At 35.9% G+C, this 27,677-nt stretch overlaps 1 protein-coding gene across 5 annotated transcripts in view; it reads right to left on the minus strand.

Moving 5' to 3' along the window:
- LOC101897284 (probable serine/threonine-protein kinase DDB_G0267686) overlaps window positions 1-27,677 on the minus strand; it is a 182,479-nt gene that overhangs the window by 13,894 nt on the left and 140,908 nt on the right. For 3 of the 5 annotated variants that reach the window (XM_059130131.1, XM_059130132.1, XM_059130130.1), the window contains exons 2-7: window positions 22,233-22,609; window positions 21,852-22,163; window positions 21,628-21,779; window positions 18,243-18,772; window positions 15,311-15,393; window positions 6,582-7,925 (exon numbers count right to left, since the gene is read on the minus strand). In XM_059130131.1, coding sequence (XP_058986114.1) covers window positions 6,582-7,925; window positions 15,311-15,393; window positions 18,243-18,772; window positions 21,628-21,779; window positions 21,852-22,163; window positions 22,233-22,378 — 2,567 coding nt within the window. In that variant the 5' untranslated portion in view covers window positions 22,379-22,609. The remainder of the gene's footprint in view (window positions 1-6,581; window positions 7,926-15,310; window positions 15,394-18,242; window positions 18,773-21,627; window positions 21,780-21,851; window positions 22,164-22,232; window positions 22,610-27,677) is intronic. The other 2 variants (XM_059130133.1, XM_059130134.1) reach the window with 2 other exon arrangements.

The raw sequence follows: 27,677 nt of genomic DNA on the forward strand, positions 1-27,677 counted from the left end.
GATCTCTACCATATTTATAACAGATCTTGTGTTGATAGAAATATTGAGATGTGCCAAGTCTGAATGGAATCGGATGTTAATTACGTGTTTTACGAGCTTCATGATTATTTAAAATTTTGACCCTTTGTAGGGGGAGGTAACAGAAGGAGTGGACCGATATATTCTATTTTAGCGCCAGATCTTGGATTTATAAAAATATTGGGATGTGTGAAATTTGAAGGGAATCGAATGTTAATTACGTGTTTTACGAGCTTCATGATTATTTAAAATTTTGACCCTTTGTAGGGGGAGGTAACAGAAGGAGTGGACCGATATATTCTATTTTAGCGCCAGATCTTGGATTTATAAAAATATTGGGATGTGTGAAATTTGAAGGGAATCGAATGTTAATTTCGCGTTTTATGAGCTTCATGGCTATTCAAAAAAATTGACCCCTTGTGGGGGAGGTACCAGAAGAAATGGTGTGATCTCTACCATATCTATAACAGATTTTGTGCTGATGGAAATACTGAGATGTATCAAGTCTGAATGTAATCGGGTGTTAATTTCGCGTTTTAAAAACTTCATGGCTATTCAAACTTTTGACCCTCTGTGGGGGAGGTACCAAAAGAAATGGTCCGATCTCTATCATCTTCATAACAGATCTTGAGTTGATACAAATATTGAGATTTGCCAAGTCTGAATGGAATCGGATGTTAATTTATCTTTTTAGGAGCTTCATGGCTATTTAAAATATTGACCCTTTGTGGGGAGGTACCAGAAGAAGTGAACCGATATTGTCCATCCTCACGCCTCACTAATAAAAATATTGTGATGTGTTTAATTTGAAGACAATCGGACTCTCACATCACATTTTATAAGAGTGGGGAAGGTATTTAATGTAGTACATCGACATCGTCCATTTTCGCACCTGACCTGGAACTGATGCAAATATTAGGATTTGCAAACTTGAAGCAAAATCGGATTATCGTTTCTCCTTCTGTGCAATAAAATATATTTTTTTTGTTTGAAAATTTCGATCTTTTGTGACGGAGGTACCAGAAGGAGTGTACCGATATTGCCCATCTCTGAACTCGATCTAAGTTTAACAATAATATTACGATGCATCAAGTTTGGATCAAATCGAATACTCCCTTCGAGAGTTATCGTGCGCACCATCCAGATTCCAAATGTCCTGAAACGGATTTGGTCCAAAGAGACCTAGGGTCTAAAACCCTTATTTCGATGAGGCACGTTTTGGCCAAATCAAATGATATATACCCTCTGTAGCCATATGGCTGAAGGTATAAAAAGTTTTAAGATGACATAGTTCAATTTCGGTCCATAATTTATACTTGTTCTACCTAAGCTCCTTTGTTCTTTTACAAAGAGGCCAGTCGACGACTTAAGCTAGTAAAAAAACTTGTTCTATGTGTTCTCACATTTAGGTTCATGTAGTTTTTCTTTTAGAGAGACTCTCATGCTTTCCGCCTCGGTAATTTCCATAGTTGGTGTTAAAAATATCGATATGAAAAATATCGATATGAAGGTAAATATACGATTATGTCAGCAATTGAGTATCCAAAGAGGTCAAGAGGAATATTTCTTTCTTAAGCGTATTTCAAAATATCCTTATGCAGATTGCGCAACAAAGGTCTGAGAAAAGTCCACAATATTTTATTATCCTTTAGGAAAAATATTAAAAAAAAATACAGAAATGGTAATTTTCTGCTTCTGCCTCTGTAATATCATTGGAATTATTTCCCCTTTTTGAAAATATCCTTTAAAATTGCACTTCTTCATTTAGTATATCAGTTATGCTTTCCCAGAGGATAATTTTCAACACATGTTTTGTCTGTAAAATGATTTAATGAAGCCATTCCATTCCGTTTTTTTTTTATTTGCAACATCCTTTAAGAAATCCCAACCCAAAAAATTCAATTTTTTCCTCCAGCCATTGCCAGATAAACGCAAAAAACCAGATACAGCTGACAGATACTATTGTCAAGGTATTCGATATTTTTAAACAATATACAGTGTGACATTAGAAGGACACTCGTTGGTGAACAATGAACGATAGATGGTGTTGTTATAGTGAGTATGGTGCAGTGTGTCAAGGTACGAAATGGAAAATACAGGAACAAAAATCTGGTTTAAAGGCATAGAGAATACTGGTTAAGGGGTGAAAAAAAATCAAACAATGAAAAAAGAAATAAAATAATAAAAAAGCCAATAGCTGAGTGGTGAGTTTCTATTTTTAGAAATTAATAAAAATAAACAAATAACCATGAACCCAACAAAGAATTAAAGTAAATTTTAATTTCAACAATAACAAAAATAACAATTTATAACTCAAGACAAAACAAACAATGTGAATAAAAAACTGAAGACATTTTTTAGTATTTTAAAATGGAGAGGTGGATTTTAAAAATCGACCGATACACGTAGCATAGTTTTGAAATGTATCCCATAATAAAAAATCAATTTTTCGGTCCATTGATTTTGTGTAATCAGCAAACAATTAATTTATATTTTTATAACTCCTCATATATGGTGCTTTTCAAAAAAAAAAAAAAAAAAAAAATTCCATATCCTTACTACGTGTTTCTTCTTTCCTCCAGTAGTGAACCCAATCCAAAAATTTTAATAGCTTCCTACAAGTATGCCAATCTTAATGTACCTTTTAATATTTGCTCAAGAGATGACGCCATTTTTTTCCTATTCAATATTTGGGAATTAGTACCTTGTACCAACGTATAATTTTCAACATAAGCTTAGTTTATTTCTTCAACAAACAAGTTAAAAAGTGTCAGTCGGTTTTTTCCGACCCTCTGCCAATGTTCAATTATATTTTGACTTCTGTTATGATTATTTAAATTGTTGACCTTCTATGGATTAGGTTCCGAAGAAATGGACCAATATTGTCCATTTCGTATCGGAACTAAATAAATTTGGCGACGTGCCAGGTTTGGACTGTATTGGTTACTTGCTTCACTTTAGATGAAATATGTGATAATTTTTAGATAATGTTAAAATTTGCGTGAGATAAAAATATTAGTATGGGTAAAATTACAAGAAAATCTAACATTTATTTCCAATTTTATGCGAAATCATGAATTCCATATTCATCTCAGGTTTCTGGTTGATAGAAGTATTTATATATAGCAATGTAAAGAATCACCGATTTCTTTCGCAAGCTATGACAGATATAAGTATTGGAAGTTGTGACCCTTTGTGCGTGAGGTACCAGAAGGGGTTGGCAGATATATATCACCTTCACAACAGATCTTGCTTTAGCAAACATTTTTGGATGTGTGAAATTTAGAGAGAGTGGGATGTTAATGTCGCTTTTTTCAGCGTTTTGTTTTTAAAAAACTTGAACGCTATGTGGGGGAGGTACCAGAAAAAATAGCCCGATCTGTACCATCTTAACTAATATTGAGATGTACCAAGACTGAATGGAATCGGATGTTAATTTCGCGTTTTATGAGCTTCATGGATTCTCAACATTTTGACCCTTTGTGGGGGAGGTACCAGAAGGAGTGATCCGATATATTCCATCTTTACACCAGACCTTGGGTTAATAAAAATATTGTGATGTGGGTAATTTGAAGAGAACCAGATGCTTATTACGGATTTTATGATCATTTTGTTTATTCAAAATTTCAACCCTTTGTGGGGGAGATACCAGAAGGAATGTTCCGATATCTACCATCTTTATAACATATCTTGTGTTGATAGACATATTGAGATGTCTGAATGGAATCGTATGTTAAGATCGTGTTTTATGAGTTCACGGATTTTCAAAATTTTGACCCTTTGTGGGGGACACTTACATCACATTTCATGAGAGTTATAATTATTCAAAATTTTGGCCTTTTGTGGGAGAGGTACTTGATCGAGTGGATCGATATTCTCCACATGACCTAGTACTGATGCAAATATTAGGATTTGCAAAGTTGGAGCAAAATCGGACTATCCTTCATCTTACTGTGCAGTTAATTATTGTCTTCGAAAATCTTGATATTTTTGGGGGGAGGTATCAAAAGAAGTGAACCGATATTGCCCATCTTCGAGCTTGATATAAGTTTGACAATAATATTACGATGTAACAAGTTCGGATGAAATCAAATACTCTCTTCAAGAGTTATCGTGCACATCAGCCAGACAGACGGACGGACATCGTCCAAAGAGACCTAGGGTCTAAAACCTTTATTTAGATGAGGCACGTTTTAGCCACATCAAATTATATTTACCGTCTTTAGCCATATGGCTACGGGTTTAAAAATGTCTCATTACATCTTAAGTCTTTGTTTCAATAGGGGCCCTAATCAAAAATTTAATAAAAACCTCAAAATTCTTATGATTGTTTATCATACAAATAGATGGCGCCTTTTCAGATATCATTACAAAGTGAAGTAATTTTTAGCGTATTTCAAAACTTCTGCCAATATTCTAGGAGTGAGATATTTGGAAATCCATTAATGATTTTTTACTTAAACCATCATATCATCTCCAATGGTCAAAAAATGTGGAACACCTTAAGGACCCGTTTTTCTGTGTTAATCAAAAAACGATGTAAGAACACAACTCAACTTTCAAAACAGTGTTAGTAAATTGATATATGTCAGTGCTGTATCCATAAAGAATGTTCTAGTAGGTGCTGTTACTAAGCCAAGGATATTAATTAGACTTCTAGGTATTATATTTAGCCTAAAAGTATGCTACAATATTTTCTAACCAATACAAGCCTTAAAATTACATGAAAGTAAGGAGGAGACAAAGAGAGAGAACAATTGCGAAAGCTCCCAACACCATATAAGCCAATTTAGTTATTATCTACGATATTATGAAAAAGAAGAAAAGAGAGAGGGAGAAAGAGGGAGGGCGCTTATAACACTTTTATAATGAAAGAAATCTTTAACAGTGTTTCAAAGAAAAGTGGGAGAGATCTTGAATTCGTTTGAAATTGAAATGATTTAAGAGAATAAGGGGTGCATTTTGAAATCATTTGGAATTCATTGACATATATTGACAATAGAGGGGTGCTTTTGCGGGAGTGTATAACTTTACATAAAATTTCCATGAGAGAAACTTCTTTTTATACCCTACACAGCATAGTGGTAAAAGAAATATCGCTTCATCGAAAAAGAGATTGTTCAGCGACTTCATCTTTGGCATTTGCATGCGTTCCCTTTCGGCCAGCAGCTTCAGTAAGGGTATTATGTCTTTGTGCATTTGTTTGTAATATGGAGAAGGAAGCGAGATAGACCCATAGTTACTTTTGAGGATCTTCACAGAATCACTGTCCGTCGGTCCGTCCGTCTGTCCATGTATTTTTGGGAACAAAATGCAGGTCGCAATTATTATCCGATTGAGATGAAAATTTCCGAACACTATTTGTTTGGCCCACGGTCGAACCCTATTGACATTGATGAAAATCGATTCAAATTTAGATATAGCTCCCATAAATCTTCAACCGATTTCGGGTTAACTGTGCACCAAATGCACCGGATTCTGTCTAGAAGTAAGTTCATCAACTTTGGTGAAAATCGGTTCAGAGATAATTTGGTGAAAATCAGTACAGATTATATATAATATATATTTTTCATCCGATTTGGGGTTTTAAGTCTCTCACATGCGAAATATGCACTCCACAAAATGATATTAGATACCGGGCATTAGATCAAAAATACCTCTACCAAATTTTATCGAGATCGGGTCAGATTTCGATATAGCTCCCATATATATCCGATATCGGGTTTATTGTTCACCAAATATATAGTATAAGCCCAAATGAACTGAGGCTTGACAATTCCGACTGGAAACAAGTACTTCGAATTTTGTGAAAATCGGAATAGCTATATCCCTCATATATATGTTTTATCCGATTTGGCTTTTAAGTCCCTCATATGCGTAGTATACACTCCACAACAATGATCTTTGGTACCAGCTCAGAAATAAGTACCTAAAATTAACGCATATCCTTTATCATAGATGGGCGAAATTCTAAGAGAATTTTAAAATTATTTTCCGGTGCCGAATTTTAACTTTTTTAATGATTTTCAAACAATTATTGGAAATGCGATTATGTCTGTTTATTGATGTTTCAATTGCAACAGAGAAAAAGAGACACAAACGCTAGCGTGCAAATTTGACCATCTATGGCTTTTTCTCTCCCCCTTTACCATTTTCTCTGTGAACGGTGCTGATGGAGCTCTTTATTCTCTTCACGCTATCATTCATTTTTAATTGAGTGATGCCTTTCTTTTCATTCAAAGCCACCAAGAATTCCCTCTCTCTCTCTTTCTCTTTCTCTCTCTCTCTCTCTCTCTCTCTCTCTCTCTCCCAAAAACAAACACTGATCTAATTTGTTCAAGAGAATGACAAAAGTTTGTCTTAAAGAGATACATAAAACTAAGTGTTATTATTAAGAGTATTTGAAAATGTGTGTGCTGTCGTGTCTCTCTCTTATTTTGATACTACTCGTAAAAATCTATTTTTCAAGAAAAATCAATTTTTCGTGAGGCAAAACGTTTTGAAACACTACCATGAAGAAGAATACGGATAAAAACGTATGGACTTTTCTAGCATTTACGAACCTCATTAACTCATAAACGCCGGCATTGTGATTGGAATGTCTGGTCGCTGCAACACAATTTTCGGCGCCGACCAGCTCACTGTTGTATTGGGCCAAACCAAACGACTGGCGAAAGGGTGTTGAACTTTTCATGAGAGTGCGGCGATAGGCCCGTTCGAAGGGGGTGCGTGACATAAACGAAGCATCCGCCGCCGGTTGGGTTAGCATAAATTTACCCATACGATCCTGCGGACATAGCTCATTGAGAGAGCTATGCGATTGATGATTTTGTGGTGTATGGGCTCCATCTACACAATCATAGTTGAGTAGACGAGTCATGGCATAGGTTGGCACAGCAGCTTTCTCGGCCGATTGGGTCTCCAGGGGGAAATTCGGTCTCCGGCCGGAGGTTGGTGTTAAAAATGGATCCGGTTCAATGCGTTCCGTTACCACATCCGGTATCGTGCCCATTGAGCGCATTTTCTGTATGGGAAAATGTACAATGGTTGGGGGAGGTTGGGGTTGCGGTTGGGGTGAGTCGTACTCGTTGCCAATGAACTTGGCATTGCCCACTTTGGTATGTTTGACAAACAGTTTGCCGGAATTTGTCGACGACGTCGAACTCTTGCGATGTTGTAAATTGAAGCGATATTTCTCTTCCAACCGTTGTTCCCGTATCTGCTGGAATTCAGCCCTCACTTGTTCCTCCGAGTAATCATCGAAACAGAGATTGTTCAGCGACTTCATCTTTGGCATTTGCATGCGTTCCCTCTCGGCCAGCAGCTTCAGACGTCGCGGTGAATTACGATCCAATTCCTGGGAAGCCTTGTGGAATTCCATTTCCAAAATGGAAAGATTCTCCATTGACTTGATTTTTGCCACCCGAGGTGTATGGAAATTCTCATCCAATCCCGAATCATCGGCAGTTTCACTTTCACTGTCACCGGTTCCACGTTGATTGAGATCTGAATCGCGTGAGCCATATTGGCTATTGCTATTAACGCTACGATATGTGGGCGAGGGTGTGTTTAAATAGTTCATACTATACACCGAATTGGCCGATAAGGGTGGTGGTGAGGGCATTTCATTCAAAGGTGTTCGGAAATCTTCCACTCCGAAATCTTCGCGTCCGGAACAGTTGGGTGTCTGGAAGGCCAATTCATCGTTTTCGTCGATATTTATCACAGCAATGCCCATTAAACCACCACCGCCAGCAGTTCCAACACCCGTAGTTGTCAATCCACCACTTCCAGTGTCCAATATAGTTGGCGGGGCATTGTGATATTTTAAAGTGGATATATGCAAGCGCATAGCATTCATAGCTCTCTGATTAAGTCTATTCAGAAGAGAAACGGATTTGCTGAATCTAAGTGTGTTGTTGTTCGGATTTGTTCAGAGAATATTGATGGTTTGGTTTGATTTTGATATGGGAAAGGAGGATTTTGTACCATTTACCATTTTTTTATTTGTTTTTTTTTTTTGGGTGCAGTGAAGGTTTGGATTTTTTGGGTGTTGTTTTTGTTTTTTTATTTGTTAACACAAATAATTTGTAAAAAAATAAAAATAAAATAAAAAATATATAAAACAATTAAATTAAAATCTAAGAAATAATAAAAATTAAAAGGAAAATATAAACACTATAAACAAAGGATTACTATATAAAAAAGTTTTTTGTTCAGCTATCCAAAAAACCACCAAGAGGGGAGATATATAAACAATACAAGAGAAGGGGAAAAGGTTAAAAATTATTTAAAAAACAATTAAAAAATATTCACACTACCACCATATAAAAAATAATTGATTTATGTAGGGTACGAGGTAGCCTCGTCTCAATTTTCAAGAAAATGTTTATGAGAGAAATCCATAAAAGTTGTACATAAAGAATGTCAGGTTCTTAAAAGATTACATCGTTTAGTCGAGGTCACTCCAAATCTTTTATTATAGAGTGAATGATATCTGCTGACAACTACTATAGAGAAGTTGATATTCGAGGACAGTAAGATGTCACCTGAGATCATCTATTCTACAGTAGATGCCAGCTGAGGCCATATACTCTTAAGTGGAGGTCACCGGAGGTCATCTACTCTACAGTAGGTGTCACCGGTGATCATCTACTCTACAGTAGGTGTCACCGGTGGTCATCTACTCTACAGTATTTGTCACCGGAGGTCATCTACTCTACAATAGATGTCACCGGTGGACACCTGCTCTACAGTAGATGTCACCGGAAGTCAACTACTCTACAGTAGATGTCTCCTGTGGTCATCTATTCTACAGTAGATGTCTCCTGTGGCCATCTATTCTACAGTAGATGTCACCGGAGATCATCTACTCTACAGTAGATGTCAACGGAGGTCATCTAATCTACAGTAGATGTCAACGGAGGTCATCTAATCTACTGCAGGTCATCAACTTTACAGTAGATGTCCTCGGAGGTCATATACTCTACAGTAGATGTCACCAGCGGTCATCAACTTTACAGTAGATAGACTCTACAGTAGAGGCCAACTGAGGTTATCTGTAGTGAGAATGTCATATTCGAGCTAATTTACTGTAGAGCAGAGAACAATCGGGGTCATCTACTTGATTCGAAGCCTTGAAGTTTTGTATTAAAAGGCTACGACCAAGTCTTCCTTTAGAAGACGAGCTCCAAGTCTTCTGCGAGAAATCATCCAGATCTCCAGCTCTTCTCTGAGAAGATCTATAGCTTTTCTCTGAGGAGATCTTTAGCTTTTCTCTGAGAAAATCTCCAGCTCTTCTCTGAGAAGATCTCAGGCTCTTCTTTGAGAAGATCTCCAGCTCTTCTCTGAAAAGATCTCAGGCTCTTCTTTGAGAAGATCTTGCTCTTGCTCCAGTTCTTCTCTTAGAAGACCTACAACTCTTTTCTGAGAAGACCTACAACTCTTCTCTGAGAAGACCTACAACTCTTCTCTGAGAAGATCTACAACTCTTCTCTGAGAAGATCTACAGCTCTTCTCTAAGAGGATCTCCAGCTCTTCTTTTCTGAAAAGACCTTCAACTCTTCTCTGAGACGAACTTCAGCTCTTAAATGAGAGGACCTACAACTCTTAAATGAGAAGACCTACAACTCTTTTCTGGGAAGACCTACAGCTCTTCTCTGAGAAGGCCTTCTCTGAGAAAACTTTTTAAGACCGCACGAACTTCTATAAGAAGAAACCCAGGTTTCTTCCAAGAGAAGACCTACAGCAATTCTGTGAGAAGATCAAGAGCACTTCAATGAAAGGGAGGCAAATCATTTGATGAAAAAAATATGAAGATCTCCTGATCTTCTCTGAGAAGATCTCCAGCTCATCCCTGAGAAGATCGCTAGCTCTTCCCTGAGAAGCCTTACAGCTCTTTTCTGAGATGGCCTACATCTCTTTTCTGAGAAAACGTTTAACTCTTTTCTGAGAAGACCTACAATTCTTCTATGAGAAGACCTATAGCTCTTTTCTGAGAAGACCTATAACTCTTCTCTGAGAAGACCTACAGCTCTTTTCTGAGAAGACCTACAACTCTTCTCTGAGAAGACGTATAACTCTTCCCTGAGAAGTCCTACAGATTTTAAATGGGAAGACCAACAACTCTTCTTTGAGAAGACCTGCAGCTCTTAAATGAGAAGTCCTACAAATCTTCTCTGAGAACACCTACAGCCCTTCAATAAGAAAACTTTTTTACGAAGATAGCACGAACTTCTTTGAGAAAAACCCAGGTTCCTTCCAAGAGAAGGGACTCCAATTAAAGGGAGGAAAATCATTTTACCAAAGAATATGACCTTTCTGCTGTATATAGTTGTCTTTAACTATTTTAGAGTTTAGTCTTTGGCAACTTAACAGTTGTTGGGATTAAATATAATTTCACAACCTTTTCTAGAAAAAAAAGGACTAAATCTAATTCTGTAGGAGAAGGACAGCCTTAAAGCAATATTCTGAAGATATCCGGACATAGAGACAATTTTTTATGAAGACCTACTCGGAGTCGAAAAGGTTACCATAGAGGCATTTTAGTAAAATTTAATTTGATCGACCTTGATATCTATTCATTTAAAGATTTCAAAGACTATGTTTTATATAAAAGAGGACTACCTTCATCTTTTTTAGAAAATTGTCCTTTATAAAACATAGTCTATGAAGGTGTAGTCTATGTTTTTAAAAAGACACCCTTTATTACTTGAGATGATGACTGCCTTGAAAGCAATTTGTGAAAACCCCCAATTTTTCTGCTCGTCTACAGGTTTGGGGTCAAGTAGTCAAATTCCTTAACTTCAATTTTTCTCATTTCTTTTTAAAACATCTAAAACCTACGAAACTTTCCACTGCTTGTTCATTGAAAATATGCAAATACATGTGGTTCAAGGTCGTTTTTATTATTCAATTAGGATTGAATTCAATTAAGAATATGAAAAATAAAGATACTGACAAAGACCTCCAGCAAAAGAGTGTTTTGGTTCAAGGTCACAAATATTATTTTATTTTCTTTGAATAAATTTAAAAAAAGAACCTAAAAAGGAAAACCTTATTAATATTTAATCTCAAGATTATAAAGAACAGGTCTTCTTTTATTTATTTTGTTTTTGAATCCCTGTAAGGAGATAAAGATATTTGAAAATTAAAATAATAAATTTGCTGTGTGAAACAAGTGAGAGCATCATTCGAGGTTAATGATTGTTTTCAAAAGAAAAATTTCACTTGTTTCAGCATTTTGAGTTGTTTTGTCAGAATATTTGTTTTCCCCCCTTACCCACTCTTCCTGTCTTTTTTTTAAAGAATGTATGGTTGGCTATCAATTGAAATTTTGTTTTCAAACAAAAATAAATCATAATCTGCTAAACATATGAAAACCATAACCATAACCATCATCAATATCTTATTATTTTATTTTTTTGTTTTGAATTTACTTAGACCGAGACCAAGAAATTTCGGGCGCCAATTTGCTGAATATTTTTCACATTATTCAAAAAACATTTTTGTGGATTTTCGTTTCTATTCGATTCTGTAAACTTGTGCTAGAGAAAACGCATAATAAGCAAAGCACAAAATACTGGGGCACATAAACAAATTTTAATAACCCGCAGAATTTACATTTTCTTTTACAACATTTTCTATCGGCAACAAGACGACGAAAGGGGGAAAAGACGCGAGAAAAGGAAGGCAGCATTCTTATTGAATCGAACACCATCAAATACTTTGTAATTTACATTTTTGACTGGTTGCCAAAGCATAATACAGAAAATCAAGTGAATTTGAGAAAAACTGCAACGTATTACAATATCATCATTATCAGATTACAAGCAGAAGCTTCGGAAAAAAATAATAATAATTGGAGCAAATATGCGACCTTAAACTTTCGGAAATGAAAAAACTAGGAAAAGACGGAATAGTTTGAATATAGAAGAAAGAATTTTAGCCAATAAAAAAACAAGAATCTAGCCAATAAAAAATAACAATTATTCAAAAAAGCCAATATAAATAAAAATATTAATTAATAATAAATTATGGATATTTTTTATATTGTCACCAGTTGTGGTAAATGACACTACTTGGAAACCCGCCATTTCTCTTGCATAAAAACCTTTTTTCTAAAATTGTCTCCATAAATAGATTATTTGATTATAGAAATTCTGACGGTCGCTCTTTTGGGCAAGTCTTATAGTCAATCTGTTAAAAATGGAATTCGATTCTGGTCTTTAAAATCAAAGTCGATATCGATTTTGGAACAACCCCAGTTTAGTAAAAGCTCTCAGATTTTTTCGAAAAATTTTCCAGAGGTAGGTATTTTTACCCGGATTCCGGGAAACTATTTTTTCTTGGGGGACGGACCTGGGACCCCTGATCCAAGATTTTTGATCCGAGAGTCCGGGCTCAGGACCCGGACCAACTTACCCCATACAATATCACTTGAAAGCTTATGAAAATACCTATCCAGCAAGTGGTCACATCATGGGATTCTTTTAAGCCGTCCGGAAGTTATAGCCAAATTATCGATTTTTTGGGAAACCCCCAGAAAGTCGAAAAAGGGCCCATTATGGGAGTCAACAAAGTTTATGCCAAATTATAGCTGGCACTCTTACCTTTCCAAAATGCTACAATTTGTGCTAATACCTTTTTCGGGTCCAGACATATTCTCCTCTGTGTATGTTCAATCGGCTGCACAAACTAAAGTTTTTCTAAATTTAACAATTGTTTGTTGTTTAACAAGTAGCAGGCCTTCGGCCGGGTCTTGAGATTTTCTCCTCTGGGTACGAGGGGTACAACGGCTAATGCGAACCAAAGTTTTCTAAATTTTTACACTTTTCGTAAGAAGACGGCCTCCGGCCGGGTCTTGAGATTTTCTTCTCTCGATGTGTCCCACAACGGCTAACGCGAACCAAAGTTTTCTAAATTTGATACTTTTTGTGAGTAGGCGGCCCTCGACCGAGGCTTGAGATTTTCTCCTCTGGGTATGTCCCAAACCGGCTAACCGAAACCAAAGTCTTCTAAATTCTATACTTTTGTAAGTCCAACGTTTGACATTTGAGGATGTAGAGAAAACTACGCTCTGGTCACGTTTAAAACGTTATATAATCCCTGGAGAAAAATATCCATCACCATATCGTGGCAATTGATCCTTAGCACACGCGGGATAAAGAGAATGTCCAGGTTGAGGGGCATCAATAATCATAAAGTACCCTCAAGATTAAGATGTGTGAGTCACCCTAACCACAAATGGTGGACAGTCAGGCGTGCTAACGATACAAGAGGGAGACTTTAGATCATGAAGACTACCAGGCAGGTCTGAGTAGCATTCATACTGATGCATTCGAAGATGTAGTTACCATTTCAGTATGAATGTCATCCTCACCCCCAAATCATTGCAGCCGAAGGACCTCGTCTGTCTAGACGAACCAGGGTATTTTTGGCTCAACTACGCTCAAGATGGTGTGCGGAACGTCTGCCCAGCGCACGGTCAATCCTTAGAGACCGCGCCCTGAGGGGCAACAGAATATCGTTTTTGACCGTTTTGAATAAAAAGCAGAATCAAATTAATAATCACAGTTAAGCAGTCCATTTACAAGAGGGAGAGACAATGCCCTCTGTTATAGATACAGAATTCCAAAATGAGTTGAACAGACACCTTGTAGAGTCAGGTTTTTTGCAAATATGCCAAACCCACATACACACCCATTGATCCTATTGATCATAGGTCTAAAAGTGAAATTTGGTCAGTAACACCCAACAGTGATACAAAATGGGAAAAGGAGAAAACATGTGGAGAGGTCTTGGCAAATCGAAAGGAATGTGGAATTCTGGTTGCTAAAACAACCACGACCTTTAGCTTAGAATTTTATTTCTTCTAGAGAAATGCAAGGGAAATGCCAATGCCGGTTCTATTAGACATGATTTGGTGTCACAAAGAAAATTTAAACATTGGAGAGGGAATTATTTTGAAATTCCATTTTAAAACAACCCATTACAAGTAGACACAACTGGATTTTTTATCGTTAGGTCGGTATTTAACAGGGCCTAGGCACAGATTTGTGATACCATTGCGTTAAAATACAGACATTTCTTTCCAATCCAAAGAAGAAGCCTTCTACAGTTAAGCATTAGAGAGGGAATTATTTTAAAATTCCATTTTAAAAGAACCCTTGTTTTGGTCGATATTTAACAGGATCTAGATACAAATTTCTGAAATCATTTTATGAAAATACAGAAATTCTTTCAAAAGTAAATACTAAGTATTGGAGAGAGACTTATTTCGCTTTCTTTAAACCCATCACAAATAGGTGGCAGTGTAAAACTTTTTAAACAATCCTTAATGTTCTTCTGGAGAAAACTTCTAAAAATAACAAAAATATCCATCATTTATTAACTTTTTAAAAATTTCGTTACAACCAAAAATTTAATTTAGCAAAAATTTTCAATTCTAAATGTAAAAACACGAACCTTGCACAAAGAAACAGTTTTTTAAAACATTTTGTTAATTTGTTTAAGGATTTCTACTAAAATATAGGAATATATTTATATAACCTAGAGCAAAAAATAGTAGTCTTACAACAAGTTAATTTACTTTTACAAAAAATTCACATATATAAATATATATTTTTTTAATAAACATTCAATGTTTATTTACGGCAACTAATTTGTTTAAGTTTTTGTTAAAAAGAGGCATTAAGAGAAGACATATGTTGATGTTGTTGATGATAGAGTTTAAAAATTCTCGTTAGTAAAATGTTTAGAAGGCAGTGTGTCTTGTGTCCAAAAAGTCTAGAAACTTATGACTGTGTAGTTGTTGTCTTTTTAGTACACATCAGGTTAATATTTGGTTTTAGTACATTCCTGTTTATGCTGTTAGGTTTCTGTTTTGTAATTTATGTACAAAAGTGTGGGGTAAAGAGTCGGCTGTTTTGTATTATTGTTTTGCGAATGATTTTCGAATTTAAGTAGAAGAAACAGAAAAAAGAAAATAGAAACTAAACAAAATTTATTTGGTTGGGGGAAACAGAGCCTGTTTCCCTTTTAGCTTTCTTTGGATTTGTAGTTTTCTTTTTTTTATTGCTTTTTTGCTTCCAAAGCATAGCAAAAAAAAATTGGAAAGAAAGTAAAACGTTTTGTCTATATAAGAAAATAGTCTACAGAAAACTAAAGAAAAATATGACTATAAAGAAACATAAAATACTAAATAATCTATTTGTTTCAAAAATAAATCATATAACTTAAGTGGGGAATAGTTTTTTTTTAGCTATAATGGAATGGAACTTCCAATGCTTACCTTGCATGCCCTGAGTCACCCTCAGAACTTTGACGAGAATGCTGACTGTGCGAAAAACTACTGTAACCGGAACCTTTTGACATCTATAATGGGTGGGAGAAAAAAAGAATTAGAAATGTTTATTAAAAAGGCAGGACTAAGAATATTAAAACGACTTTAAAACATTCCAAAATGAAAACTATTTGTGTGTTAGCCAAAATTTACACAAAGAAAATTTGGATTAGAGAAAATTGAGTCTTGGAAAAAGAGGAAAAAGGACAAATTAATAAGCAGTAAGTTCGACCGGGCCGAACTTCGAATACCCTCCACTATTTGGACCGACTTTGGAAATTAAAAAAAAAAATAAAAAAGGTAAAAATTCTGTTAAAATCTTAAAAATACCGAATATAGCCGTTATATTGGGGTTTCTACGACGTGAACCTACATAGGTTTTGTTTGTCATAAGCCATTACCATATTCAAATTCGAAACTTGAAATAAACGGTGGTAATGTAGTTAAAATTATCCAAATACCGAATATAGGGAGGTACCGTTATATGGGGGCTATACCAAAACGGGGACCTGTACGGACAATTTTCTGTCATAGGCTGTAGCATCCATTACGAACTTCAAATACGACATCTCAAACAATTTCGGTGAGTATTGTACCTAAAATCGTGAAAATACCGAATATAGGTAGGTACTGATATATGGGTCCTATACGAAGACGTCGACCTGTATACTCAATTATCTGTCACAGACTGTAGTTTCCATTATGAACTCTAAATATGCAATTTGAAACTACTCCGGTGCATAATGACGTCAAAATACCGAATATTGGGAGGTACCGTTATGTGGGGGTTATATGAAGACGTGGATCTGCACAGACAATTTTCTATCATAGGCTGTAGTATCCATTACGAACTCTATATACGTAACTTGAAACTACTCCGGTGAATAATGACGCTAAAATCGTCAAAATACCGAATATTGGGAGGTACCGTTATATGGGGCCTATATAAAGACGTGGATCTGCACAGACAATTTTCTGTCTGTTATATGGGGACTACTACATGGCCCATTTACGAATTTAACCTGCCTGCTGGCAAAATAAATACGTGTGCAAAATTTTAGCCTTCTATCTCAATCCGTTCGAAAGATAGTATAATTACAAGAGACAGGCAGACGAACATCGCTAAATCGACTTAGAATTTTACGCTGATCAAGAATATATACAATTTGTTGGGTCTGGTATAAGTATTTCGAAGAGTTATAAACGGAACCACAAAGTTAATATAGTATGGTGGATCGTATAAAAAAGGAAAAGTTATTGGTCGGTTCCAGAACCTGCAAAAATTTAGTAGTTTTTTTCACTACTCCTAGTTGACTGGATTGATGTTATGCTCAGCAGCAGAATCATCAACTCAAGCATCGGGGAGTGTTCTGTTAGGAAAACGGTCACTAGGGGCACCCCGCAAGGAGGGGTTCTGTAACCACTACTCTGGCTTTTGGTGATAAATGACTTTCTAATCGAACTGGAACACGGTGGAACAAAGGTCGTGGTTTCGCCGATGATGTCGTCTTGCTGATTGCTGGGAAATTCCCGCTAACTGTTTCAGATCTTATGCAGGGAGCTCTAGTTAAACTCTCCAGATGGGCACGCTGCAATGGACTGGCGTGAACCCATCAAAAACTGAGCTCGTACTCTTTACAAGGAAGTGGAAATTCCAGACTTGATGGTGTTATGCTAAGACTAAGTTTCGGAAGCCAAATATCTCGGTACCATCATAGACCAGAAACTGAGCTGGAAGAGGAACATCGAGGAGCGAGCGAAGAAGGGCTTTATTGCACTTTATTCCTGAAAAAACTCCATAGGAAAAAGCTGGGGACTCAAGCTTCACATAATCAAATGGTTATATGAGAACGACTGTCCGACCAATTCTAACCCATGGGAGGCTTGTTTGGTGGCACTCCTTAGGGAACACAATCTTCAGTAAAAGCATTGATAAAGTCCAAAGAGTTGCATCGCTACTAATTACAGGCGCGTTTAGGAGCACACCCCAATCCGCACTAGACACCCTACAACATCTCAAACCGTTAGGTTTATTTGTAGAGGAACAAGCTGCTGGGTGTGCCCTGCGACAATGGCGGAGTCAGCCCTTTGGACACTACGTCATTCTCAAGTATGTGGAAAGCATAGGAAATTATGCTATAGCTAGCGATTATATATCACCTAGGCACAGCTTTGAATTACTTGATATCCATATACCCAACAGAGACATCTGGACCCGCGACACTCCACCTTTTAACGGTATAGCTGTCTATACTGATCAGTCAAAGATGGAAAGTGGAACGGGAGCTGGAGTCTACAGTGAAAGTATCCAACGATCCTTCAAACTAAACAACGACTGTAGCGTTTTTCAGGCAGAAATTTTTGCTGTCAGGAAGGCCATAAAGCTGCAGGCAAATAGAATCAATGAACTGGTGACTATATATGTCAATAGTCAAGCGGCCCTGAAGGCTCTAAATTCATTTACAATTAAATCTATGGCAGTTCTGGAATGCAGGAATGCTCTGGAAAAGGTTAAATCGTTTGTCAAACTCTGTTGGTGGGCATGAACCGGCTGATGATTTGGCCAGACGCGGATCTGAGTAATGGTTTATACAATCGCGCATCCTTTAACCTAACCTAACCATCTACTAGTTTTTCATTTTTTCTCGATATCATAAAGGGAAAATCGGTTATCGTAGTGAAAACTTTTAAATTCTTGCAGTTTTGGAACAGACCAGATATTTACCTTTTTCCAGCAACACACACTTTTAATTGTGATAAACTTTCAACGTGTAAATTGGGACTTACTACCAAACCATTGCTTAGAAGAAGTAGGTTAGAACTCCCTCCAAACCCTTTGATTCATACTAAAACGTTCGTAAATATCCTTTGACCAACTTACTTGACTAGTATTACTGGAATTTCTTGAATGACCCATTTCTAGGCCTGGAACTGTGGCACCCGATGTCGTTAAACCTCCTACCCCGCCAATCGATGATGTTGTTGTGGTGGTGCCACAATTATTGCTGCCAATAATACCAACACCAATGCTGCCACCACCACCAATACTGCCCGAAAGACCACCACCACTACCAACGCCGCCACCACCACCACCACTGCCACCCGTACCACCAATGCCACCATAGGTTTGTTGTGCATTCGTTAGTGAAACACCTGGAACTAGAGTTGCAACAGATGATGATGATGATGGTGGTGGTGGGTAGGAAGATGATGGCAAATGCTGTTGATTGTTTTGTTGTTGCTGCTGCTGCGACTGTTGTTGTTGCTGCAGTTGCAACTGCTGCTGCTGCTGTTGTAATTGCTGCTGTTGCATGAATAACGCATCGGATGTTAGTGTAATGGCAGATTCTGATGATTCAGAATGTCCAGAATCGGTAACAATGGAAGCTATTACATGTTGGGGATCTGAATCTGTAAGAAAAGAAAGAAGATCAAAATGGATGGAAATGTAAGGGAAAATAAAGGCAATTATACACATAATGTTAGTCATATATAAAGTCACTTTTAGTCATATATAAAGGCATTTTTGGAACATACTTTTAGGCGCTTCACCAATGTATTATCCTAAAGGAGATGCTTTGTAGTGTATAAAATATTTAAATATCCGTTGTATAGGTGTAATATACATATAAAATATAATGTCGATTAAATTTCAAGTCTGCTACAAATGTGAAAAAATCACTTTACATATGACTCCACCATGATGTGGAAATGGGCCTTATGCAAACAATTTTGTTAATCTATTCAAAAATAACAATTTTTAAAATTTGTGAGGCCTACTTCTAGGAGCTGCTATAAAAATTTGCATCATCCTTTATTCATCAACGAAAACTATTGTGGAAATAGAAGCTGAGGTCTACACCCATAATTGGTTGTATATTTTTGGTCTATGGTGAGTTGACGAGTATTATTTATTTTCCCCTAATCAAAATGCTAGGATATTAATTAGGTCTAATAGTGTAATTTGGTCAGAAACGCCCAACAGGCCTCTGGAAAGGAAAAATATATGAAGTTTAAGATTTTACACAGAGTAATATCAAAACTTCAAACTAGCCGCTATATAGGGAAGAAGCTTTCAAAATGGGTAAGTTGAATCTATTCATAAATCGAAAAGAAGTACAGGGTGAGATGAAAAAACTTCAGACTGCTGTCAATTCTAAGCCACTCGTCCGACAGCTGTTAAAATTATTCCAGTGACAGCTCATTATATTATTTACAAGCGTACAGAATTGAGGATTTTCCAGAAAAAAGTGAGAATTTTCCAGAAAAAAATTTATTCGTGATGGAATTCAAGCGTGATATTGTGATTTTTTTATATTTGGCTGGAAAACCACAAGTGGCTATCGTTAGAGGACTCCAGCATTTAAATGTGAATAAATCTTTTGTGTCTCGTAACATCGCTCGTTACCGTGATACTGGTAGCGTAGCCCGACGTCAAGAAAGTGAACGGAAGAAAACAGCAACATCAGCAGAAATGGTTCGAAAAGTAAAGAAGCGACTTGATCGAAACCCGCGTCGCAGTGGCCGAAAAATGGCTCGTGAGCTGAACATATCGCAATATTCCATTCGGGAAATATTGAAAAATAAAGCCATTGAAATTCCCAAAAGTGCCAGAACTTACACAAAAAGAAACAAGTTAAAAAGCCCGGCCGAACTTTGAATACCCCCCACCATTTGGAAGGAATTTGGAAATTTTCAAAAAATAAAGTCCTTAAAAAATTCTGTTAAAATTTTAAAAATATCGAATATAGCCGTTATATTGGGGTCTATACGGCATGGACCTACATAGACCTTGTTTGTCATAAGCCATTACCATATTGAAATTCGAAACTTAAAATAGACGGTGAATAATGTAGCTAAAATCATCAAAATATCGTATATAGGAACAGCAAAATATCGGAGCTGTGCGAAGACCTGGACCAGCATAGACAATTTTCTGTGACAGGCTATAGCATCCATTACGAACGTCAAATACGACATCTCAAAAAATTTTGGTTGGTATTGTACCTACCGAATATAGGGAGGTACTGATATATGGGGCCTATACGAAGACCTGTACCTACATAGACAATTTTCTATCACAGACTGTAGTTTCCATTACGAACTCTAAATACGTAATTTGAACCAAATCCGTAAATAATGACGCTAAAATCATCAAAATACCGAATTTTGGGAGGTACCGTCATATGGGGCTATACGAAGACGTGGACCTGCACAGAAAATTTTTGGTCATAGGCTGTAGTATCCTATTCATACTTCAAATACCAAATTTGAAAAAATTCCGGTGAATAATGTCGCTAAAATTATCAAAATACCGAATATCGGGAGGTACCGTTGTATGGGGGCTATACGAAGACGTGGACCTGCACAGATAATTTTCTGTCATAGACTGTAGTATCCATTTCGAACTTCAAATAGCAAAGTTGAAACAATTCCGGTGAATAATGTCGCTAAAATCATCAAAATACCGAATATCGGGAGGTACCTATATATGGGGGCTATATGAAAACGTGGCCCACCCAAGAATGGGTGCAAAATGAGGTTCCTCGCTTCATTTCCAGCGCACAATGGCCATCAAAATCTCCGGAGTGTTTTGGAAAGCAAGGTTGGCACTAAAAATACCAATGTGTCAATCACCTCAAGCAGGCGCTTCGCCGGGAATAGGCCAAAATACAGCAGAGCAACTTTCGGGCAGCGTGTGACGGTTTCATTGGCCGTTTGAAGGCCATAATTCGTGCCAAAAGTGACCAATTCGAACAAATCTAAACTTGTTTTCAAATTTGATGCTATTGCAGACATTTTCTGCTTTCATTAAATAAAATTAAAAAAAATGTAAAAATTATGGTTTTTGACGTTGTTGCAGTTTCTTTATCTCATGCATATGGTTCACGTATTATTATAAAATATTTCCCGACATTCGGTATTGGAACGTCATTGATGATTCTAGCCAGGGAAATCGTTTACGATTCGGTAGTAGAGTTTCTTTAATTACCCATAAGGCGATACATCCGAATATTTGGTATTCAGGTGTCTTTATTATTTTTTTTTTTTTGCAAATTTGGTATTTAACTCAGCAGAAACCCGCTATCATCCACTTTACGGTATTTTGAAGACATCTTACCAACCGAATTCACGGGCAGAAATGGAACGAAGATTCAATATCGATAACTTTATTTTTAAAGGGTTTCTTTTCCTTATGGTGGAGGGTCGAACTTAATGCGTTTTACTTTTTTATATTCTAGTACTAGTTTTATTATTCTACTTACCATCATCTCTTATACCAGATACAGGACGTGTTGTTACCCCAATGGGTAATGTGGGTGTTAAACATGTGGGCGATTGCAGACCAACACCCGTCGATCCGGTGACCAAATCATCTGTGGGTGTTTTTTGTTTATTTTTTAAATTTGGTGTAGGACTGGAATCAAAAACAAAAAACGATAAGGAAAATATATTTTTTAGGAATTTAGAAAAAGTATTTGATACTCACGCCTTAAATAATATGTCACCACTTAACATTAACATTTTTATGGATACAGTTAACATGGAATTATCTAAACGATGCCTCGAATCGTAACCTTCGAGTAGAAATCGTCGCGAGGTTAAACCAGCGCCAGCATATTCGGCAAGATTTAAATCAATAAAACCTAACTTATAATAACTACGGCCACCCTTCATCTCTTTGCGTATGGAAATGCGCAGATAACAGGGGTCGAGGACCCCCGTTGAGGCATTTGCTGACATTTTGCAGGGAAATTCGAAACTGCGATTCCATTCTACGCGATGGTTGCGTACTTCCTCCCTGTAAACAAGAACAGGTATGAAAGGATAAGAAAATTCAGTTTCAAAGGGAGTATTTTCAGGAACTTACCTGCTACTGTATTCTTGAAATGAACCACCATCCAGCAAACGGATTTTGGCAAATAGCACCTCATTGACAAGCGTTACATTTTCTAGTTCTTGTAATTGTACTTCGACATTGAAACGATACTTTTTCTTTTTCATCATAAAGGCCATAGCCGAGGGCACTTAGGCCCTTCCACACAAAAGAAACTTGCTTGACGTAGACTTGTTGTTGATAGATTAAATTTGTTAAAAACACTGGGTTAAAAAGAGATGCCAACACTTTTGGTTGGTGCTTGGTTTTTGGGTTGGGGAAGAGACGGGGGATCTGATAATAATTTTATTTTAAAATTCTTCTTCCACTAATTAAAATCGTTGTTGTTTTGTTTTTTAAAAAAATGTTCACTTAAATGAAAAAACATTAAAAAATTAATTGAATATTTTTGTTTAAAAACAATTTTGTTGCTGTCGTTTTTGTTAAAAGGAAAAAAAAAACTTCGAGGATAAGTTTGCACAACGCTTTGGAAAACTTGAATGGGTTGGATGATATGAATTTTGTTGTTCGTTGTCGTTGTTGTTATTGTGAAAAGGATAGACGAGTGTTAGGCGATCTTCCAATTGAATGACAAGGAGTTGTATGAAGTTTCTTTTTCTGCTGGCTTATCCTTGGATATTATGTTGGCAGACACCACCACAACATTGTTGCCATTATACGATGTTTCGTTGTTGTTGTTGTCATGGAGCATTGATGGTCATTGAATTGGATTTTCCTTCACTTGATGTTTTTCCTATATCCTTGTGGTTGGCAGACAGGACATGTCTTTCACATGACACTATGTGGCATTAAATCTATTGAAAAAAGGAAGAGAAGGAGAAAAAGACAAGAGTGTTAATTAAAATTCAATAGAAAAAGGAGGACGAGGACACAGAAATGTTATCAAATAAGGAGTTTTAATTGAATCAACGGAGTCAAGTCCTTTTGGATATCCTTTTAATTTAAACCTTAAAAAATAAAAATTGTATTGGTTGTGAAAATCTGAGCCAGCTATTGGCGTGGATTTTAAAAACGATTTTCCTAAGGACTACCAGTGCTAGAAACGTGATTTTTAGTCTCAAGGACTATCAGAGCTAGAAACGTGATTTTTAAACATATTTTCGAAAACTATCAGAGGCGTAGGCGTAGACTTTTGAAACACATTTTTAAAGGACTATCAGAGTTATAGGCGTGGATTGGACTAGCAAATACGTAGGCCTGGATTTTTAAACATATTTTCTCAAGGACTATTAGAGCTGGAAACGGGGATTTTTTAAGATCCATAGGCCTAGATTTTTAAACATATTTTCTCAAGAACTATCGGAGCTACAAACGTTGATTTTTTTAAATATATTTTCTGGAACGTGGATTTTATAAACATATTTTCTCAAGGGCTATAAGAGCTAGAAACGTAGATTTCTTAAATATATTTTCTCATAGACTATCGGAGTTAGAAACGTGGATTTCTTAAACATATTTTCTCAAGGACTATCAGAGCTAGAAACGTGGATTTTTTAAACATATTTTTTCAAGGATGGGCAGAGCTAGAAACGTGGATTTTTTAAACATATTTTCTCAAGGACTATCAGAGCTAGAAACGTAGATATTTTAAACATTTTTTTCTCAAGGACTATCAGAGCTAGAAACGTGGATTTTTTAAACATATTCTCTGAAGGACTATCAGAGCTAGAAACGTGGATTTTTTAAACATATTCTCTGAAGGACTATCAAAGCTAGAAACGTGGATTTTTTAAACATATTCTCTGAAGGACTATCAGAGCTAGAAACGTGGATTTTTTAAACATATTCTCTGAAGGACTATCAGAGCTAGAAACGTGGATTTTTTAAACATATTCTCTGAAGGACTATCAGAGCTAGAAACGTGGATTTTTTAAACATATTCTCTGAAGGACTATCAGAGCTAGAAACGTGGATTTTTTAAACATACAGGGTGAGATGAAAAAACTGCAACCAAATTCAGACTGCTGTCATTTCTAAGCCAATCGTCCGACAGCTGTGAAAATTATTCCAGTGACAGCTCATTATATTGTTAACAAGCGTACAAAAGCAATTTGGTGAGAATTTTCCAGAAAAAAGATATTCGTGATGGAATTCAAGCGTGATAGTGTGATTTCTTTATATTTCGCTGGAAAACCGAAAGTGGCTATCGTTAGAGCACTCCAGCATTTAAATGTAATAAATCTCTTGTGTCTCATACCATCGCTCGTTACCGTGATACTGGTAGCGTAGCCCGACGTCAAGGAAATGGACGCAAGAAAACAGCAACATCAGCAGAAATAGTTCGAAAAGTAAACGGTTCGAAACGACTTGATCGAAACCCGCGTCGCAGTGGCCGAAAAATTGCTCGTGAGCTGAACATATCGCAAGATTCCATTCGGCACATATTGAAAAATGAGCTTGGGGTAAAGCCATTGAAATTCCAAAAAGTACAAGAACTTACACCGCAACAGAAAGAAAAAAACTCAAAAGAGCTAAAGAATTGCTTCGCTTGGCCGAGAGTGTGAACTGCCGAATTTAGTTTTCTCCGATGAGAAAACATTCGTTGCCCAACAGTTTGTAAACAAACAAAATGATCGTGTTCACTTGCCAAAGAGGTCAGCTGAAAATGTGCACCTTCAGTTGGTTACCAGAAGAACTCAAGCGCCCGCCATGGTGATGGTGTGGGCCGCCATAACAGCCGATGGTCGCTCTCCACTCGTATTAATCGACCGTGACATCAGAATAAATGCCGAATATTATATATTAGGACCAAATTGTGTCTGGAGTTTTTTGGAAACAAGGTTGGCACTAAAGATAAATAGTGTATACCAAAGTGTTGATCACCTCAAGCAAGCGCTTCGCCGGGAATGGGCCGAAATACCGCAGGGCAACATTCGGGTAGCGTGTGACGGTTTCATTGGCAGTTTGAAGGCCATAATTCGTGCCAAAGGTGACCAATTCGAACAGATCTAAACTTATTCTAAAATTTGATGCTATTTCCGATATTCTTTGCTTTTATTCAATAAAATTTAAAAAAAAAAATGTAAAAATTATGGCGTTTGACTTTGCGGCTGTTTTTTATCTCACTCTGTATTTAAACATATTCTTTCAAGGACTTTCAAAGCCATAGGCGTGGAATTTTTAAACATATTTTTTTCTAGAAACACCGATTTTTAGCTATACTTTCATAATCTGCTAGACTTCCCCCACAATTATTGAAAAAAATTGAATTTTGTCCTAAAGTGCTTTCAGAGCCATAGTCAATTTCCTAAGGAGGTTTGAGAATTTTTCAAAGGACATTCAAAACTATAAGTAGCGATCTTCTTAAAATCATGTCCTTAAAAACTGTCAATTTTTTAAACATTTTTTTTTATCAAAAAAGAGTCCCTTGGCCATTTACTTGAAATATTTTTAAATTGCCTGCTCAACTCGTTTTTTCCTAGCTAATGGTTTTATTCACATATGAATTCCCCTGAATTTTCATTTCCATAAAACTCTCTTCATGACGTTGTTGTTGGTGTTTTTAGTTCTTCTCCTTTCTGTATTCCAATTTAGAAAAAGAGTCTACAGTTCATTACCATAATTCGTAGACCTTCCATGCCAGCCCATCCACCCATTTGCCAGCCTGCTGACTTGTCAAACATTTCAAATGAGTTAAACCGCAATTTCTGGGTAAAAAAACAAACTTTGTTTTGCACAAAATTCCATCATCCGAGAACTTCCGTTTGAAGTAGTTTGGTAAATGCTTTTTGGAATGGAGGAAAAACAACCGCACCCTTATCAATAAATATTTATTTGCCTTGAGGAGCCATGTCAGGAAAGGGAAATTTCTCCTACCACTACCTAGCTGCCTGCTTGGTTTGGCAAAGAAGTAATCAGTGCTTTTTTATGGGTTTTGTTTAAAACAAAAACTCATTAAGAGTGTTGAAGTTTTTAATGAATGTCTGTAGAGAAAAGACGAAAATCTTCTATGGCAGGGGATTTCCAGTGAAATACAGGGCTTTGATGGACACGCAATGGGGTCAAATGGCAGGTTGAAGGATAACTGTTTCGGTCTCCTCCGGAAAGCAGTTTAATTAAGGTTAAGGAATAGAAATGAAATCATTTATAATTTCATATTCCATCCAATTGAACACCAGAAAAAAAAGCGTGGCAGTAAAATCCATTTAATGCGGCGCCTAAAAGTATGCATAAATAAATAACTAAAATAATCCCCTTTTATTTGATCCACCATAAATTCTTTGTTTAACTAACAAAAACAGAAACAAAAAAGAGGGAAATATAAAATCAAGATACAGGCATAAACAATTTATATGGCTGTGTCAAATGCTTTTGTTTTTCACGTCTACTATATATTGCATAGCTTTAGGCGCTCTAATGTGATGGATAACGAAACCGACAGACTTGTTGGTTGGGTGTTGTCGTTGTGTATGTGAGACATATTATATTATTTTTTTGTTTTTTATTTTTATTTCAATAGCCCAGTTAACCTTTGCGTGTGGTTAACACTTAAAAATTTACGCCATGCTTTTTGATACATATAGAAAAAGAGCTTAAAGATAGATGTATGAGACATACCATTGGCTTTAAGTACGAGGATATTTTTAAAATATTTTTTTAGGATTTTTAGAAACGTGGATTTTGAATAGTATTGTTTTTTCAAAGATTTCCATAAACATGGATTTTTAAAAAATTTTTTTCAAAGATTTCTATAAACGTGAATTTTTAAAAATATTTTTTTCAAAGATTTCCATAAAAGTGGATTTTTAAAAATATTTCTTTTCAAAGATTTCCATAAACGTGGATTTTTAAAAATATTTTTTTTTCAAAGATTTCCAAAAACGTGGATATTTAAAAATATTTTTTTTCAAAGATTTCCACAAACGTGAATTTTTAAAAAAACATTTTTTTCTCAAAGATTTCCATAAACGTGGATTTTTAAAAATATTTTTTTCAAAGATTTCCATAAACGTGGATTTTTAAAAATATTTTTTTCAAAGATTTCCATAAACGTGGATTTTTAAAAATATTTTTTTCAATGATTTCCATAAACGTTAATTTTTAAAAATATTTTTTTCAAAGATTTCCATATAAACGTGAATTTTTAAAGATATTTTTTTTCAAAGATTTCCATTAACGTGAATTTTTAAAAATAATTTTTTCAAAGATTTCCATTAACGTGGATTTTTAAAAATATTTTTTCAATGATTTTCATTAACGTGAATTTTTAAAAATATTTTTTTTTTTCAAAGATTTTCATTAACGTGAAATTTAAAAAATATTTTTTTTCAAAGATTTTCATTAACGTGAATTTTTAAAAATATTTTTTTTTCAAAGATTTTCATTAACGTGAAATTTTAAAAATATTTTTTTTCAAAGATTTTCATTAACGTGAAATTTTAAAAATATTTTTTTTCAAAGATTTTCATTAACGTGAAT

This window comes from Musca domestica, unplaced genomic scaffold (genome assembly GCF_030504385.1).
Source record: "Musca domestica strain aabys unplaced genomic scaffold, Musca_domestica.polishedcontigs.V.1.1 7, whole genome shotgun sequence".
NCBI lineage: Eukaryota > Metazoa > Arthropoda > Insecta > Diptera > Muscidae > Musca > Musca domestica.